Source organism: Terrapene carolina, unplaced genomic scaffold (genome assembly GCF_002925995.2).
Source record: "Terrapene carolina triunguis isolate 2854851 unplaced genomic scaffold, T_m_triunguis-2.0 Scaffold66, whole genome shotgun sequence".
Lineage (NCBI taxonomy): Eukaryota > Metazoa > Chordata > Testudines > Emydidae > Terrapene > Terrapene triunguis.
In genome coordinates, this window is record NW_020664417.1 from 70,872,713 (window position 1) to 70,892,680 (window position 19,968).

The 19,968-nt window shown below is 39.2% G+C and overlaps 1 protein-coding gene across 1 annotated transcript in view; it reads left to right on the plus strand.

The window, feature by feature from the left end:
* Positions 1 to 8,325: 8,325 nt before the first annotated feature.
* The window catches only part of PPARGC1A (PPARG coactivator 1 alpha), a 71,681-nt gene continuing 60,038 nt past the window's right edge, over positions 8,326 to 19,968 (plus strand). Inside the window, exons 1-2 of the mRNA XM_024217131.2 lie at positions 8,326 to 8,477; positions 13,571 to 13,750. Of these exons, the coding sequence (XP_024072899.2) occupies positions 8,430 to 8,477; positions 13,571 to 13,750 (228 nt within the window). The 5' untranslated portion in view covers positions 8,326 to 8,429. The remainder of the gene's footprint in view (positions 8,478 to 13,570; positions 13,751 to 19,968) is intronic.

Genomic DNA, 19,968 nt, shown 5'->3' on the forward strand with positions numbered 1-19,968 from the left:
CTGTGTCCAGTTTTGGGCCCCACACTACAAGAAGGATGTGGAAAAATTGGAAAGAGTCCAGCGGAGGGCAACAAAAATGATTAGGGGTCTGGAGCACATGACTTATGAGGAGAGGCTGAGGGAAGTGGGATTGTTTAGTCTGCAGAAGAGAAGAATGAGGGGGGATTTGATAGCTGCTTTCAACTACCTGAAAGGGGGTTCCAAAGAAGATGGATCTAGACTGCTCTCAGTGGTACCAGATGACAGAACAAGGAGTAATGGTCTCAAGTTGCAGTGGGGGAGGTCTAGGTTGGATATTAGGAAACACTATTTCACTAGGAGGGTGGTGAAGCACTGGAATGGGTTACCTAGGGAGGTGGTGGAATCTCCTTCCTTAGAGGTTTTTAAGGTCAGGCTTGACAAAGCCCTGGCTGGGGTGATTTAGTTGGGGATTGGTCCTGCTTTGAGCAGGAGGTTGGACTAGAAGACCTCCTGAGGTCCCTTCCAACTCTGATATTCTATGATTCTAACTGCCTCTTTTCAACTTACTGCACATCACTTTCCCCAAAAAATGTCTGGACACGTGGTTTGGCTAAAGTAGAAACCAAAAAAAAAAAAAAATTGACCTGAACCATAGAATATCAGGGTTGGAAGGGACCTCAGGAAATCATCTAGTCCAACCCTCTGCTCAAAGCAGGACCAATCCCCAGACAGATTTTTGCCCTAGATCCCTAAATTGCCCTCTCAAGGATTGAACTCACAACCCTGGGTTTCGCACGCCAATGCTCAAACCACTGAACTATCCCTCCCCCCCCCATCTTTTAGAGTGTTGAAAATGTGTGGCCAACTTTCCTCCCATTATATTTCATTTCTCTACACTGTCCTTTGGCCCTGGTTTTAAGGTAGACATGCCAAAATAGTGAACCAAACCTCACTAGAGGTGGGTGAACCACAGAAGGTTTGGAGTTTTCATTTGTTTGAGTAAAGACCCAAAAGTTGGCATGCTCACTTGAAGGTTAATTAAATGATCTGAATGATTTGGGACTTGCACATTTGGCCTTTTGGATTAATTGTGCTGATCAAAGAATAAGGTTTGAAAGAATACCTAGACTTTCAAATGCTATCAGTTGGACACCAGGAAACTTTTGAAGATTCATCCAGCACATGTTTACATATTGCAAACTGTAATGCAAGGAGAGCTGTGGCTGAAAATAACACTTGGGCTCAGTTATGGCTGGCAGGAACAACTCAGGGTAAGGGTTCATGTGAAGCTGCTCCTCCAGGAGACATTGTTCCTAAGTGAGGATCTGTTGGCCCGTGCAGAGAGTGGGCAGTGCCTTGACCCTGCCTCCTCCTGGCTGATCTCTGCCCTTTTTGATGTATCTTATGCCTGCAGGAGCGTGAGGAAAGACCATTCTCTGCACTTATGGTCATTCAGAGACTAAGCTGGTGCCAGCTGCTGAATGGGATAAACTTCCTGTACCCTTTCCACACTCTTTCCTTCCCCATATTTGCTTACTCGGAAGTCAGGCACAACCTGGCTCTTTATATGGTGCAAAATCAGATTTTTTAATTCCCATTATTTTTGTATATTTTATTTTCCTTTGTGTTCATAAAAACCATATCTATGCCCCGTATTACAACAATTAGGTCAAATGACTACCGTTTAGAATTATTTCCACCTTATACTTTGTTTTAATATAAAAAATGCCACGAGCAAGGCCCAAGAAAAAAGGCTGACTCAGTTCCACGGAGCTCTGTCTGAGGAAGTTTTTATTTGAACATGAGAGATGTGTCGGTAAGGCTGTCTGTCATCTCTAGTTTATTAAAAAAAAATTGCTAGGAGGCACTAAAGCTGTCCATGGCCTTTCCCTCTGTTCCTTCCCTCAAAGGTGCTTCATTCACGTTGACTTTACTATAGCTGTTTTGTGTAAAACAAGATTTGATTTTAGAGCATTTAAAGATTAGTGTTCTTTTCAGTACTGTGCTGTGTACACTCCAGTGAAACCAATTCCCCAGCCATTTTACAGAATAGACAGAAAGCTATCTGATGTTTCCCCCCATTAGATACAGTAATGCTTTGAAGTGGAGCTGGTAGGGAAGGGTGTCGTGCTTGCCCGTAGCAATGGGAACTCCCCAACATTTTGGTTTGTGCTTGGAGATCCCAGCCCCATGAGCAGGTGACCACATTACAAAACCATCTCCAAAACTGAGTCGAATTGGCACCAGCAGAATGGTCAAGGATTGAATGTCCACTGAGCCTGAGCTGTCCTTTGCAGTCCAGAGTTGAGGTACATCTTTGGAATGTTATGAAGAAGCTTCCTCTGCTATCACCCATCCTGTAGATATACCAAGGACTCAATTTCCATGGTTTTTAAACTCCTCTTTTGCAAGCACTACCTTTGCATACAAACATTTTTTTTTAAGGAAACAAAAATTTGCATAACTGTATGCTTCCTATTCAATACTCTTTCCCTATAAGTACTACCTGTGGAAGGCAGCATTTCTCAAATGTTATGTCAGCTGTATATGAACATATGTCACATAGAATTAGTGAAAATGGCACCATGACCAGTTCAAATATGTGTCATCTCAGGAGAGAAGAAAATGCATACCCCTATAATGGTTTATTAGAGAGGTTTAGCCAAGTCCTCATAAACTAGTTCAAATGCACCCTGAGCGCACCAGAGACTCTTTAATGTGCAATAATGCAAATCTTAAAATGATGCCCATTTTTTGGCTTAGTGGGTGGATATGGGGCTCTTTAGATGACGTCTATGAAAATGGTGTTATGCTCCCCTTTAGAAATGTACAGAGTTAATTTGCCTTAGAGAGCAGCCCATCTAAAAATAGATTTAATATTGTTAATAGTCATATATGTTAGTATTTACAGTACTGAGCACCAATAGTGTACACAGCATTGTACAGATACTGAGGGAATCAGAGTCCTTGCCCAAAAGAGTTTACTCTTAATACACCTTACACCTTAAGAGAATGTTAGAACAGTCTTAGCTCCTAAAAAATTGCCCCAGGGTTACACCAAGGCACCTCGTATGCTCCATATGATACCAGATACTGAGGTTATCCTGCTTAGGCTCTTCTCAGAACAAGTCAGAAAAATATTGATTATTGTTAATGAAAAACAATGGAAGAAGTTTCTAGAAGTTACTATGAGAGCTTAAGGGAAATTAAGATACGACTGATGCTAATAAGTATAACCAGGAGAATCTGGATGGGATTTTCCAAAGCACTTATGAGAGTTAGGAGCACAAGTATTATCCCTTAGGTGTGTTTGGAAATCCCACCTGTTGGAAATGCAACTGTTGCCTGGCTGTTTCTTGTGTTGGAAGAGCAATTGCACACATGGAAAAGTTCAATAACAGTAAAGTGTTCAGCCTGCTGTATGGAAATGGTGCTTTTGAACACTTGGGGCCAGACTGAGTGGGAATGCAACTGAAGAGCTTGCAAGACACTTGCCCCTAGTGCCCACAGTCAGTCTCTGCATGCTTCCTAGGGACTTAAGAAAAATGGATTTTTTTAAAGGGTGGAGGGGTTAAAGAAAGAGAGAGAAAAATAACTCACTGATTCCCATCCCATTGCTGTAACAAAGAGGTATCAACAGCGATCTGTGGTCCCAGTCCTGGAACAGACTCTTTGCAGGCAGTTTCCTGTGCTGGTATAGAGGACCACTGACTATAATGGAGCTCTACTCAGGTGTAAGAGTCTGCCCATGTGCAACAAGTTGCGAAACTGGAGTCTGTCTTCCTTACTAGCAGGAAGTATCCGGTTTTTTTTTGTTTTTTTTTCTAAATCTGCTCTCAACCCCTTATAAAGGTTTCTATAGGAAACTGACTCCTTTGTGTGGTTCAGCTTCCCAAGACTGAAAAATTCTAAGCTCGCAGGTGTGATATAAGAAAATGGGTATATTTCTTTAGAGATTAGTCTTTCTTTAAAACAGTGATACCAGAATGAAAGACATTGGTCGTACTACTTTTGATGAGGCTGACAAACTGGGTTTTTTTGCTGTTTATAGCGAATATAGCTTCTGGAAAAACATGTGTTCCAAAAGTTAGGTAAAACCTATTATAACAAGCATATTATTATACAGTCAATTTTTGGTGGTGACAAATCCCTTACTCTTGTCTTGTTTTAATAATATTCACTAATAAATAATTTCATAATGTTTATTAAGGGGAGATTTCAGAAATGCCAAAGATAGTTAGGAGTCTAACTTTCAATAGGACTTAGGCTCCTAAATCATTTAGGCACTTTTGAAAATCTTGCCCTAAACTTTCAGTCATAAAGGGCCATGACTGTGAAACCCTTACTCCCACTGATGAGCACTTAATCTGGTAACTGTTCATCTTCAGGGCGGTGGGGTTACTCACGTCTGTAAATATTTATCAATGTGAGTAAGGGCTGTGTAGTTGTGCTCAAAGTATGTGAAAGTATCTGTTTCTAGACCTGATGTTGGCCAAACTTCCATTGTCTTCAGTGGTGGAGGACTGAGGCCATTGTACCAGTATTGGAGATAGACAAACATCTTTTACCCATTTTTGACTCTCTGGAACATCACAGGTTCAAGATGTTATTGGGTTCCAGTTCTGCTTAGAGCAGACTGGTAGAAAAAAGGAGCAGAGAAGAAAAAATCTAATAGGGCAAAAATGCAGCACACGGCTGGCAGAGTGGTAAACAAATGCAAAGTGAAGAGGGGTAGAGAGAACATTTCTAATAAAAAATTAATACAGTATATATACTTCATATAGGACACCCATTTGTGTTAACTTAGCTTCTGAGCAGTGTTCTTCTGTCCTTTATACATAGCACAGGCTTATCTTACATAAAAAAAAAACAATTGTATGACTCCTGGGGGAGGTAGTGGAAATGAGTTTAAATTCCATGAAAACTGGTTTGTAAACTGTAACTTGCTGAGACTCTAACATGTTGTTTGTGATTTGTGAAACCTAATGGTTTGCTCATCATTAGACTGCAGCATCTCCTCTAATAAAGTAGCTAAATCTGTTGAGTATCAGGAACATACAGTACTTGGGGGGGGGGGGGCATGAGTACATCCCTTGTTGATCAGTGGCACGGGTGAGAGAAAAGGGTATTAGAAGAAAGAGACCGAGTGAAGGATGAGTGCAGAAAAAGATTGCGGGACTAGAGATAGGATCCTAGGAGAAGAAAATGCAGAATTTTGGAAGCACAGCAAAGCAGAGACGGCATGCTTGGGAAGCAGAGGAAGAGAAATGGCAGTCAACAGAGTGCTGGCCTCACAAGGGGAGGGGGAGGGGAACAGTGCCAAGGAGGCCTGAAGTCTTTACCATAAAATCTCTCTGACTGAGGAGATTTTTTGTTTCACATGATGCTGTAGGGCAGTCTAATTAGTTTGAAAAGTCTACTTGTAATGAGTGTGTCCTCTGTAACTGCCTAGGAAACACATTTGTTCAGCTTTTAGCATTTACGAAGCATTAGGGGTGAAAGTCACTGAAACTGGCACAGGGAGGTGTAAGAATCCAGGTTTCTTTGGGGAGAGTAGCTTTAATTTCTACTGTCAGCATCCATTAGAGGCTGCGTCTTCATGTGTAAAGGCTGCTCAATCATATGAACCCATCTTTTACTTTGGAGTAGCCTCCATAAACTACCAACCTGTTGGAAGGCAGTTTGTGGCCATTGCCTTCTTCCTTGATAGATGTGGCCCTGCCATCGCTCTTTACTCTGCATGAACAATAGGAGAATCTAATCCCATAATTTAAAACCCTCTGTCTACACAATTGCTTATGATCACTTCAAAACTATTTTCCATCATGATATACTATTGTAACTTTGTTTTGCATTACATATATGGTTGGTTACAAACCATGTTTAAGGACATTGATAAAAGATATCTAATGGGCAAGTTCATGGTAAAATTTGAGCTAGACAGTTCTTTAAAAGGTAAGCCATAACAGACTGAGAACCCTTGTTTAAACCATGTGATCTGGAATCATGTTGGAAAAATGGTTTTCAAGTACAGTTTGGTCAGAACATTCCTTGACATCCATTCTGGAAAATTGTTGCTGCAAGAATAGGTCAAGCCAAAGTGTGGATGGGCCATAAGTAAAGCTCTAGAGGCCCCTATACTGTTGTTAGTTGTTGCTGGTACTATCCACTACGTGCTAGGAAAGTTCTCCCCTCTCTAAAGCTTGTATGAAATCACCACAAAGGTTACAGTTTGTGTTTATCAGTTTATTTGCTAATTTGAAGCAAAAGCAATGAAGTGGAATTGTAGAAAATAGAAACAACACGAGCAGGTCAAAATATCCAAAACAGCAATATAAAATGTTCCAGTGTAAATACATTTCTATAAAAGGTGTGAGTGGAACTTAAAAAAAAATGATGGATTCTGTACAGTCAATGAACACAATTATAAGTAGGTATTGAAGGAGAATATTCCACCAAGCATGGATCCACTGATAATAATTAATAAGAATCTACTCCACTTCAGTCAGTCGGGTGCCCAACGTTATTTCACAGTTGACTGTTCTGAGGGTAGAGGTAATGACCTTTGCCCCAGATCTTAATAATTTACTGCAGTTTTATCATTAAATCAGCATATAATTGGGAAGGAAATTAGGTTTTTTTCATGGTGAGAGCCAAGTAATACCATTAATTTAATCATTTGTAGGAAAAGGCTTTCTGTAGTCACAGGGTATTTTGTTGTGGGTTTTTTTAATTAAGTAAAGTAAAAACAATGTCATTTTTTGTCATACATGTTTGATGAAAATATGACAGTGTGATGTGATTTGCAACTTAAACACAAGGAGGGAAATCTGTACTTTTTTTCAAATCCGGCAACAATAAATTGTCAAATAAGCCAAGTGTTTTCCTGTGACTTGTTACAATTTTTGGAATGCATTTAGTATCTGAAAAATAACCTCTTGCAGCCTCTTTTTGTCTGTTCTCTCAGAAAAATCTCTGTAGCTTGATAATAACTACATTCATTTAGCATTTAGAATAATCAAGTTTGCAAATAACTTAACAATGCATATGAATATTTCATAGCAAGGAGAATGACCAATTATGGTTTTGTGACTATAACTAGCAGGACAGCATGACTCATATCTAGCACTTATATTTTGCAAACTAGACTTTTGAATCCAGCTAATAAAAAAGACAAAGACACAACTTTTTTAAAAATGAAAAGGCAGGTGGAAATGGTTAAACAAGACCTTTTTTTTTTTTCTGTTGTGGGAAATGTTCTGCAGTTACGTTTGGTACCTTCAGTTTGTTATGTATTCAGTGTGTAGTGTCATCATAAACCAGTTGCACCTGCAGCAGCTCCCATTGTCTCAGAGAGAGAGCTGTAAAAGGCTTAAAGAAGAAACACTTCTGTTAATAGCATGTCGTGTTTTCACATGACAACGAGAGCATTCTTGTTTTTAAACAGAAAATGCACAGCCCAGGTCAGTGAGGTTGGAATATAGTGTTTATACAAAAATTCACCCTGAGGCAGCACTGAGGAAATACTACTTATATGAAAATGCAGACAGGAATCTGAGCAGTTATGGGCAGGACTACAACAGTTGTATTTAATAACACTGTTTTCCAGGATGCCTGCATGAGAAATGGAAACGATTAGAGAAGAGCTGAAAAAAGAAATCTGTATTTCAGTGAGAGCAGGATCAGGCCCCTTCCCTTGTTTGTAGCAGATGCTAAATAAGTAAAGTAATGTGTTTGCATTGATGTTTGCAGCATCACTGTGAGGTACAATCTGTGTAGATACCTTTGCTTGTAAAAAAAAAAAAAAATTAGCTCCAGTGGTTATTGATCAGAAGTTTCTAATATACCACAGTTAAAAAAAAATACTCCACTAGATATAAAATGACTAGTAAAAATTAATCATGCAGTAACTTTTTACACACCTCTCTAATAGCATTTGCAAATTAAACAGCACTAGTTAGCCAACCCTAAGTAGCCCACTTAGATTCAAGGTATTCAAAAAATACATGTTTTAACTTATATTAGAGTTACTTCACTTTTGTCTTTGTAATAAATACAGCTTTGTCTGTTTGTTTTGGAAAAAAAATAAATTAAAAAAAGATTGTAGGGGATTTTAGTTATATGGCAACAGCACAATTTAGGGGGGGTGGCATTAAAATCTGATTTTAATCACAGTGTGGTGCTGAAGACTCAAAGGTCTGAGTGGTTTTTAAAAAGATTTACTTCACTTAAGCCTAGGTCTGCCTCTGACTAGTGACGTCACTAGTTTTAGCAGCAGCACAAGAAGGCTGGGTGAGTGACAGCCCAGCCTACTTTTTAAATAGCTTTGTCATGTGACTGGGAACAGTAGTAAGACAGGTGCCTTCAGTTCACTCTCAGTAAGGGTCTAGTTGCCTGCATGAGTGTATGCTCTGTGTGAGACTGTGGATTGTAGTTTAAAAGCTATACTGCTGTCATTCAGGAGCTGGATGGCGTGGGACATGTGCAACCAGGACTCTGTATGGAGTGATATAGAGGTGAGCTTTGCATTATGAACAGTGTGAGAATTGTCTTGTGTGCAACCCTTCTGGGGGTAATTTTTTTAAATGGAATAATTATAAAAGTATACTAGATATCATATGTTGGAAAGAAGTCTTATGTGAACCCCAGTAACTTTACTAATTTCAGGTTACTCTATGATGCCTTGAGCAAATCAAAGCTTAGCTGCTGTCATCGGTATCTCCTGCAGTTGGAAACTATTTTCATGTGCCTTTGGCTCGCTTTCCAGTCATATGCAATATTTATGCTCTAAGATATTGATATGAATCAGTGTCTGAAGTCTTTCCAGTGGCATTTAGTGGCCTGGTTGGAAAAATGCCATGTCTATTTATAATTAGATTAAGACTTTTTTTTAAAAGTTAAAATTAATCAGTGGTTTCATATTTTGATTTTTTTTTGTTTTGTTTTTTGCTATGCTCTGTTCAGGATTTTTCTCATTTATCACTTGCAGAACTGACACACACAGTCAGAGAAAGATGAATATGATGTTGTTGCTTTATTGTTTTAAATTCTTTTAAAACAGATTACTGGAAATAGATGTTACTTTACTTCTGATTATTGAACTGGATTATAGTATTGCAGTTAAAATGTTCCATAGGACAAGGTTCTCAGTTAATCCAAGTAGTCCAGCAAATAGTTAAATCCTACTGTACAGCAGAGACAACAGGATGAACCATGAGAATAGAGTTTATGCGGGACTGCGTGAGCTGCTGCTGCTGCCGCCGCTGCTTCTATAAAAATAGATGGCAATACATCAAATCCACAGCTTCTGCTGGCTACAGTTCATAAAGGAAAAAAGCAAGCAATTCCCTGGTAATCTCTGGAGTATAAAGTGAGGTTTGAGGATTTCTGCATATTTGCATTCAGCAAAATGGAGCATTATCTGAAAGTTCTGGCAACTTGTGAAGCAAAGGAAACTTTCTTTGGACCCAGTTGAGAGGAATCCAAAAGACAGACCTGCTCAAAGGAACTGACCCCCTGACGGCAAGTTTGGAATAAGTACTTAAAATGCTCCCCTTAGAAATCTTTTAAATAAGATGCATATATGGTGCAGAGATACACATCTAAAGTGAAAATGTGCTCTGTTCTCTGTTTGTACAATTACATTTTTCCTATCTACTAAGGCATGCATCTGATTCTTAACTCTTTTTGTCGTGTTTTCAATATTTGCAGCACACCATTGTATCCACCGATTTCTGTTTGCATATTGTAATTGCTCTTATCTTGTTTTGATTTCTTGGTAAAATGGAATAGATATGGATAATTCATATGTCCTGTAGCTATTATGAGTCAAGGCTGTAAGTGGATGACTTTCTGGCTCCAAAGTTCTAATTGTTTCTGAGTAGCTGGAGTATCCTGTGGGTTGTTGTCTGGCTTATAGAGTGGGTCTCAGCTGCTGTAGCTTCATTTTTCCATCCATGTATTATTCCTAATGCTGCTAGGATTTGATTGAGGAACCAGCTTATATGGAAATATTGAAGATTTATTTTAATCATCAGAGTTCCTGCAGTAATTTCAAGCTAGTAACGGAATCATTTATAGCAATCTTTTTTTTTTCCACAGAGAAAAAAGGGTTGATCTTAATATTAATTGTGTGGCGGATAGGATTAGCTGTTGGTAGATTTTTACCAACTGGCTCTTGCATTTTACTTTGTATAGCAACATAGTGGTGGCTGCATGCTGCTTTGGCTCTGGGGATCACCTTTATGATCTACAGTATTACAAGCAGCAGGTACTGTAGGCAGCTTTCATATTTTGAATCGTTAATGTTTGTTGTCAACTTAAAATGCATTATACCCTCTTGCACATAATGACAGGCTAGCGTGTTGCTTAATAAAGGCCTGCATCACTATAGCTGATCAGAGTCCCCAGTGTTTCACTGTTTAATGAAGGTGATGTACAGTCAGGTTGCAAAGATTGATAGAGAGAATCTGCATGGCACACATTCCATCAAGTCTGTCATTCTTTACTAGGTTCATCCCCTTGTTGTTTCAACAAACTTGTTAAAAATAAAAAGAAGATTATTTTTACATTAATATAATTAATGTGGCACAAGTCCAGTCTTTTATTTTTTTTTAATTTACCTTCAAAGGCACAAAGATGTCTAAAAGGTTAATGAAGAATTATACTTAATTATAATGATTCATTATCATCAGTGCAGTTAAGCTAATTTATTGTTTGCTCCTTAACAAAGAAAAAAAGTCTGTTGGGGGTGAAATAATACACAATAATTAACCTTTTGTGTTTAGCGACTACTCTGTCCTCTTAAATCTTATTATAAAATTAAGAATATAGTTGTGAAATAACTGTCGTACCTGTGAAAAGACAGTGAAATGTGTTATGGCAATGCAGGCACACCTGTTACAGATGTAAAGGCAAAGAGTAAATATCAACATGTCAGATGAGGACAGTTATAAGACTTGGAGTGTTAAACCTGGCATCATCCAAAAGCCAAATATAAATTAATAACAGGAACACTTGCTACTAATGTGTCTCAGATTAGAAGCATAATACCATATTCAGAAACGTTGATTTTATTATCATGTCAACATTGGCAAGAGCATGTGTACTTCATTTCAGCTGTTACATTTTTTAAGTGACATTGCCGTCATTATAGACAAATGAAAGTTGCGATGGACATTTTTTATACAGCTGTTTATATTGCTTAAAACGCCCATTGCAGGACTTTCAACATGCATATTACTACGTCCCTACGATGTTTAACTAGGTGATGCACAGAGTGAAGCTATTTTTACAAACGAAAGTAGTAACAGATCAGCAGGATACTTTAGAAGTCTACGGCATCAGTTTTAAGCCAGTGACCTCCACAACACAAACCTGGGAATGATGCTGAGAATCTACCTTTTCAGTCAAAAACTAGATTATCCTTTAATGAGATCACAGATTTCATCTGTGCATCAAAAAAAGGTCATCTCGGCATTATAAGATTGCTGCTGGAAGGTTATGTCAGCGCTAGAAAATGGGGAAGCTTTTTAATTTCTTTTTCTTTGCAGTTTTTCTGTGGCCAAAATAAAAAGAAGTAAATTTCATTGTACAAAATTTCACCTAAGCAAGGCCTTGGCCTGTTGAAGTTCCAAGCCCTCTTAAATAACAGGAAGAAAAGCAATTGATATTTCAAAGGCTCCCCTTGCAATCCCTTGGTTCCTTTGCCCCTTGGCCTATTGTATAATTGTCTTGTAATGTCCTGGTAGACTAGTGGAAGTTGCATGGTAAATTATAGCCTTTACCAGCTGGACTGAGTCTATTGACTCTGTTCCTGGTTCCCAGAGTGTTGCTCACCATTATGCTGCTGCATATAGCCCATGCAATGAAGACTTGCAAAGATTCCCAGCTACAAAAATCTCAATGAAATTTATTTTATTTAAATGTATGTTCAGCTCTCTTATATCACTGCAAAAGGCAGCATTTTCAAGAGCAGCATAACAAATACTGAGTTATCCACATCGGTTGGCATGGTAAGGTTATTGCCCTACAAACCTACCTTTTTAGATGGTGGTACTTCTGGGATTGACTTCATTTGAAGTTGAACCTAGGAGATCATTCAAATTGCCCAATCAGCTAACTGGAGTTCAAGAGTTTCTGAGGTCTGGATTTTCTGTTTGGTCCATCCTTAACATTAACACAAACTGATAAAGCTAGAGACAATCAATTAAAGGCAATGGTGAAAACCCATTCTCAGCTGACTTTGTTATGGCTTTTAACCACTTAATTGCTGGATCTGCCAGCAGCCTCTGTACAGAAGAACCCTCCACCTTTCTTTCCATTGGTTATCGCTGAAGGCATGGACTTCAATTGTATATTTCTTGGTTTCTGTTAATAATGAAAAATGGTTCAGGTGATATTTTTGAATTAAAGTTTCTGTGCTACGGTAGAAGCATAGTATGAAAGTGTGTATTTTTTGTAGCTCAGTTGATACCTAAAATGACTGATCCTGACGTACTAAAGAAAATATTCTGGGTTTATATTAATGAAATTGATATTATACTGGTCTGTACTCTATTTCTAAGGTATGCAGAGGATGACATTCACACTAGTGAAGAAGGTCCACACCCTTTAGTTCCCTCCCCTTAGTCCCTTAATACTGGGCTTAAATGTTGCATCTGCTCTATGGTGAATTTCCCCAGCAATGACGGGAGGCTGAGACAAGTGTAGCATTGCGCTGAATGGGTAGGCCAGAGGAAAGCTCCCTCTTGGTGCTTCTGATATAGCTGCTGCTTACAGACTGTAAGTCTCTTAGCTACAGCGGTGTACACACGTACAACCAGCACAGCCACAGGTTGGGAGACTCCATAAACTAGCCATGACTGCTCTAGCACTTGGCAGGCGCATGAGGTACACTTCATGATTTGCTTACTATGAGGACAATATTTTAGAACCACGTTGTTAAAATCTGTGCAGTTCCCGAGGGTGTTGATAAGCCAGAGCCTTTGGTAGATGGGTATAGAAGTGCATGGCCTGTGGCAGGCAGGCACAGTGTCTCCAGGAGCTTTGGGAAGTGAACAAAGCAGCATCTACTGCTGTATCCTTCAACAGGGTGCAGTACATGTGGCAGTCAACATCTTGACTGATTAAACCAAGGCCATCTAGAGCTGAAAGCATGGGCCTCTGCAGCTTGAGGTGCAGATCTAGCCTGTATAGCTGGCAGCTGTAACAGACTCACATCTTCTGTGGTTTGGGCATAAAGGAGGATGCATAAAACACACTTGCCAGTTGGTTACCCATGCACTCCCACCTGCGCTGATTCCTTTCTGCCGGCTGGGATGGAAAAGAGATAGGGCCATGTCTTGGCAGTCCTTGTTGGGATTTCTAATGCTGCAGGTGCTGGACTCTCCAAGGAGCATAAGAAAAAGGATAGTAGTGGCCACTTTGCTCACCTGTGCAGGCTAGTCACAATCTAACACTCAGTGTGTTCTAAAAACGAGATTAACTCTAGTGACCTGCTCTGTGGAAGTGAGTGACTTAATCAAGACTTAATTCTCATCCCATGCAGTTATGGTTAACACATTCCGGTGATTAATGAAAGTGTGTGTTTCTGTACTTCTCCCTGCAGTGTGCTGCTCTGGTTGGTGAAGACCAGCCTCTTTGCCCAGATCTCCCAGAACTTGACCTCTCTGAACTAGATGTGAATGACTTGGATGCAGACGGTTTTCTGGGTGGACTCAAGTGGTACAGCGACCAATCAGAAATCATTACCAATCAGTACAGCAATGAATCATCAAATATATTCGAGGTAAGGGAAGCTGTTGCAAAGGTATATTTCAGATTGCTTCATGTTTTTACGAGGTGGAATGACAGTCTTCTAATAAAAAAAGAGCCAATAGATGCTGAAGTACAGCTGTGACGTCTGTTATAGCCTCCCTCTGACACCCTTAATCCTCATGATCAAAACCAGACCTTTTATCTGGAGAGAAGAAATGCTTGGAAAGAATTAAGTGGAATTCTGATTTCTGGAATGAAAACGCTGAAGAGATACCAGGTTACACTATGGCATAACACTGAGATATTGTGAAATAGTCTGTTGCAAAGAAAAACAAAAGTTGAAACCTGTTTGTCGTCTTGCATGTACATTTCGCAGAAACAAACACAGTGGAATACAGCATCTATTGATGGCTCTTTAACATTTTATACGTTACTAATTATTATTACACCTACAGGCCCCAACTGTGCTATGTGTTGTACATGTGCATATCAGAAGTCCTTCCACTCTAAGTACAAGATGAGGCCATAGGTGGATGCAACAAACAGACTGGGGGGAGCACAGCATCTGAGTCAGATTATTCTGATTAGCATAATAAGCAGTCGTCATAGCATGCCAACTGACTAGCCACTGATGTGTGTTTTGTAGACATAATGGCAGAGGGCAGTCTTAAGGAGAGAACTGAAGGATTTCAGGAGAGATTTAAATGCCCTCTTTAAAATACTGCTGTGGGGTCAAGGTGTATAAGAGATGGGCTATGCCCTCTTTGCCTCAACCACTAATTCTCCTTTCCTGTGTAAGACCTCAAGATTCTCCACTACTTAATTCTCAGACAACCACGCCCCTCCTGAACCCTAATATTCTTTCCTCCTAGATGGTAGTAAATGCAGTAGATCATCCTCTGGCTGGGAAATTGGGCAATAGTACACTTGATGAGCTGGCAGGAAGACCTTGGGCAACAATAAGCTATCACCCCTGCTTCACCTCTGCCTAGCAGATCACAAACATGTCCTCTCCAGGAAGCATTCCTGGTCCACTTACTTGGGGGAATCCCCAGAATAAAGACTGTTAAATTTAATACCTAGCAAATACTAAATGCTTCAATAAGGTAAAATGCATTTGGAGGTAAAATACAGCCTTTATGAAATACTCTGAACCAAAATCAGCTATTACTTATGCTGGCATAACTCAACTGCAGCAAATTAAGTTACTCTGGATGAACACTGATGTCAGTTAGAGCAGAAACTGGCCCTCTGAGCCTGGTCTTTCTATCACTCACACTGGTGTAATTCAGGAGTAATTTACTTCAAGTCTATAGTATTATACTAGTATAAAACCAGTGTAAGTGGAGCAGAAGCCAGTTCTCTGTCTCCAAGGGAGAAATTTTGAAACATTCTGTATTCTGAAGTTTTGTGAAACTTCAAATTGTTGTGTCTTGTGCTTAAGTTTCAGTCATAGTAAGTAAGTGACACATGTTATAACCAAGTAATTGGGCTGCTCTGTTATAGTATTCTTATAGGTTCAGTATGGGAAGGAGTTAATAATGTTTATAAGCAAGGTTAAAATAGTGTTCTATCAGAGACAATTAATGAGTTAGAACTTCTGCTTCCAAATAAATCACTAAAACCCAAATGTATAGATCTCTTTCATTGGCCGAAGTAAAATCAGCAAAGGTTTAAATTCAGTGTTGATAAATGCAAAGTAATGCACACTGGAAAACATAATCCCACCTATACATATAAAGAGATAGGGTCTAAATTAGCTGTTACCACTCAAGAAAGAGATCTTGGAGTCATTGTGGATAGTTCTCTGAAAACATCCACTCAATGTGCAGTGGCAGTCAAAAAGGTGAACAGAATGTTAGGAATCACTAAGAAAGGGATAGATAATAAGACAGAAAATATCATATTGCCTGTATATAAATCCATGGTATGCCCACATCTTGAATACTGTGTGCAGATGTGGTCGTCACAGCTCAAAAAAGATATTTTGGAATTGGAAAAGGTTCAGAAAAGGGCAACAAAAATGATTAGGGGTATGGAACAGCTGCCATATGAAGAGAGATGAATAAGACTGGGACTTTTCAGCTTGGAAAAGAGATGACTAAGGGAGGATATGATAGAGGTCTATAAAATCATGACTGGTGTGGAGAAAGTAAATAAGGAAGTGTTATTTACTCCTCATAACACAAGGATTCGGGGTCACCAACTGAAATTAATAGGCAGCAAGTTTAAAACAAAAGGAAGTATTTTTTCACACAACGCACAGTCAATCTGTGGAACTCCTTGCCAGAGGCTGTTTTGAAGGCCAGGACTATAACAGGGTTCAAAAAAGAACTAGATAAGTTCATGGAAGATAGGTTCATCAATGGCTACTAGCCAGGATGGACAGGGTTGGTGTCCCTATCCTCTGTTTGCCGGAAGCTGGGAATGGGCGACGGGATGGCTCACTTGATGATTACCTGTTCTGCTCATTCCCTCTGGGGCACCTGGCATTGTCCACTGTCGGAGGACAGGCTACTGGGCTAGATGGACCTTTGGTCTGACCCAGTATGGCCATTCTTATGTTCTTATGATTTAGTCTTCTAAAAATTAAGGTCCTGATTCTGCAATGTACTTAAGTGTGTGTGTAACTTTAATACATTTAATTCCAATGGGAATTAACTCCCAATGAGACTGCTCATGCCTTAAAATCAGGCATATTCTTAAGTATCTTGCTGAATTGATGCCCAAACTTATAAAGGACAAAATTGTCATTTATTGTGCATGCTGATTCCATTTCTGAAGATCAAAATGATATACAAACACAGGGATAAATACATGATGTTTAAACTGCCTTGGTTGGTGCACAGCAATATCAAGACATTGGTCCATCATGTGGCATTTAAAGTCAGTCATATTAAGGTGCATTTGGAGGTGCAGACAACCAGGGTGCAGTAGAAAGAGGTAGATGGACTATATCTAGGGGAGTGCATTGTGAGGCAGCAACTAACATGTCAGAAACCAAGATTTGGAGAAGTGTTTTTCCATCTTCCCTAGCAGACAAATTCTGCCATCATTTACTCAAATGCCACCCCTCAGACTTCAATGACTTCACTGACTTTGAATTACAGATTGCACTGAAGTCAATGAGGGCACACTTTGGCTCAGAGACTATTGACTCTGAGGGGCAGATTGTTGTCCAATAGCACTTTGCCATATTGTGCCATAAGGGCAACACTATATTCAGTCTGTCATTTATTATATTTAAACTGCCTTAGTTGGTGCACAACAGTATATACAGTCATTGGTCTGTCATGTGGCATTGGGGTTTAAAGTCACAGTCACATTAGTGTGCATATGTCATACCCGAGTGTAGACAGAGGTAGGAGGATTACATCTAAAGGGCAGCAATTACAAGAGACTTGAAAAGTGCAGTGGACACTCTTCCTATGCTGGGCCCTAGCTGCTTCCAGTTCTCAAACGTAGGCAGGGTCCTGACACACGCTGCTAGGCCCCCCTTGGGCCATGAGATATTGTTGGCAGCACTAACACACCTCTGACACCTAGCCTTTAGGCCTGGCATGGCAAGTGCCAGAATTCTTCCTGCATTCTTGCAAGTGTGCAGAGTAGGCTAAGACCCAGATTTTCAAAGATATTTAGGTATTGCTGCATTCAGCATTGCTATGCACTATGGATTTAGGAACATACGTCTCATTTTCAAAAGGGATGTAGGCACTTAGGAACCAAAATCCCATTGACAGTCTATCGTATTTAGGCTCCTACGTTCCTAAATCACTTTTGGAAATGAGACTTGGGCTCCTAAATCAATTAGACGTAGCAAGGCTGAGCACAAGAACAGCTAAATACCTTTAAAATTCTGGGCCTAAGAGTTCATCTGCAGTTTTACTTTTATCACACAACCATTCATGACTGGTCACAATATCTCCCATTGTGTGTATAAGCCTGTGTTAAACTACATGCAACACAGGCTATGGGGAAGGGGAGGGTCTCTATAAAGCTTCTGGCAACCTGATTGAAGGTTACTAATATTCCATGTCTTGGTATCACGTTAATAATTTCCACCACTACCGTTCTTTGTCATTATTTAGTTCTAGGAAGGAGGGAAATAAAGGAGTTGTTTTCTTACACGGTAGGCAGTAGTGATCAGGCAATCCAAACTGAATAATAGAAAACTTGCCCTTCTTTCTGGGCCAGCTTTTTCCAAACTTTAACCCCTATCCCCGTTCTCCATTATGCAGCTGTATATGTAGCACTATTTCTTGTCTCTGCTGCTCCTTAATGAGACAACTGGGGGTGCTCAAGAACAATAAAAGATGTGTCCTTTCTCTGGGGATTATCTTGGTGATGCTCTGAGACAAACTATTTGTGTTAGTGCAGAGAATGGAAGCTCTACCTAGTCTCTTGTTTGTTAATTTCTGGATTTTTCTATATTGATTAGCTTTGGCATTTCAGCTCTTTCTTTTTAAAGAAAATATAATTGTATCTTAATCATCCTGGAGCAATATGTTTTAGAAGCCTTAAAGCCTCTATCTGAGAGCTGACTGCTATGAAAACATGAAATATATTCCAAATTTGTTCAAAACGGAATTGCAAACAAAAGATCGAAAGTACAAGCAGCACAACAATAATTGAAAACCTAACCTTAAGTGAACCACTCTCTTCTTTGAGTTACCAATGCATTGCTTATGGCACTGTCTAGGTGAGGGCCTATATTTGCAAAAAGGACTTATGAAATTTTGGGTGCCCAGCCTAAGGCACCTTTAATGGGGCTTGTGTTTCAGAGGTGAATACTCTGCACTTCTGTCTCAAGCTGAAAACTGAAGCATACTAAAGGCATTTTCCTTCCAAAATTTAGTGAATTGCCTCTTTGGAAATTGAGTATTGTAGGAATTATTATTATTATTATTATTATTATTATTTTATGACTGTATTATGGTAGTGGTTAGGGACCAAATGAAAACATGACCCACATGTACTAGACAGTGTGCAAACATAGATTACCCTGAAGAGCTTACAGTTTAAATATGATGAATTTACAGTCTAAATCTAATGAGAGATTACAATCTAAATGCTAAAATTGACAGCATTGCTATAGAATAGATATTTCTGATTCATCACTACAGTACTCCACTTGTATCCCAGTGCAACTGGTTTTACACTGGCATGAAATTGGAAGAACACAGTGATGAATTAAGGCCTTACACTGATGTTGCATGTTCTTTATCAATGTTGTACATTTGTTAATTTCTTTTTCTTTTCATAGCCTGGCTACCTCTATTTTCTCCCCTGATTTTCATTGCCTGTGATTCTAACCATTGGAGATGTATGTTAAGGGAGCTTTTACCCCTAAGGGCACTGTCTATTGACATAAGCTCATGCAAGTAAATAGTTAACTGCTCGTGTGTGACTTGTTAGGTAGATGGCTTTCTTTATCATTCACTTTTGTGATTTGCTTTTGGAAAGGATCAGACCTTCAAAAATTATATTTGTACAAAACGGGATTCTGCTGCCCTTTTAGAAAAAATAAACTGGTTTCAATTCTTAAAGTCATTGCTGTGTGAAATGTGGAGACCTGTAGAACTTTGAGTAATGTGAATTAGAATGCTTTTTTGTATTCTTCCTCAGGAGATAAAAATTGTTACCTCCTGAGGTGTATTTCAAATATATCGTATCCTCCTATATAAGGTTAGCCATATTTAAAATTATTTATGAAGAGTGGACAGCATTATACAGAGGATAGACATGCGCAAAGATAAGTATACGCTGTCTGCACCATTCACAAATAGATCAATGGAAGTCATCTGAAAAGAGAAAATACAGCTAGACAACAGACAATTAAAGTCTAATTTAACAGCATAGTATCAAAAAGAATTTTCAAGCATGGTGTTCTGACAAAATATTTTTCACTTTTAAACAGATTTAATAAGACCTGAGTTTCTTGGCCTGCCCTGAATTTAATTGCTGGTTTTTGTTTTGTTTTGTTTTTAATGCAATTCTCTATTTTTAAAGAGGAGTTTGTTTCTTTTTAATTGTTCAGCGTAGTCCAAGTTACTTTCAGGACTGTGCTCTGTGTTATATATTTGGAAAGCTGAATAGGCTACACTGTTTCACTGTGGGCTGCCAAAAATACTGTATTACAAGCAGTGAGAATGAGGGAGTGTGAAAGAGATTCACAATGAATTGCATACTCTGTTGTTCTTGGCAAAGGAGAAATTTATGAAGATAAATGACTGCTTATCCATTTGGAAT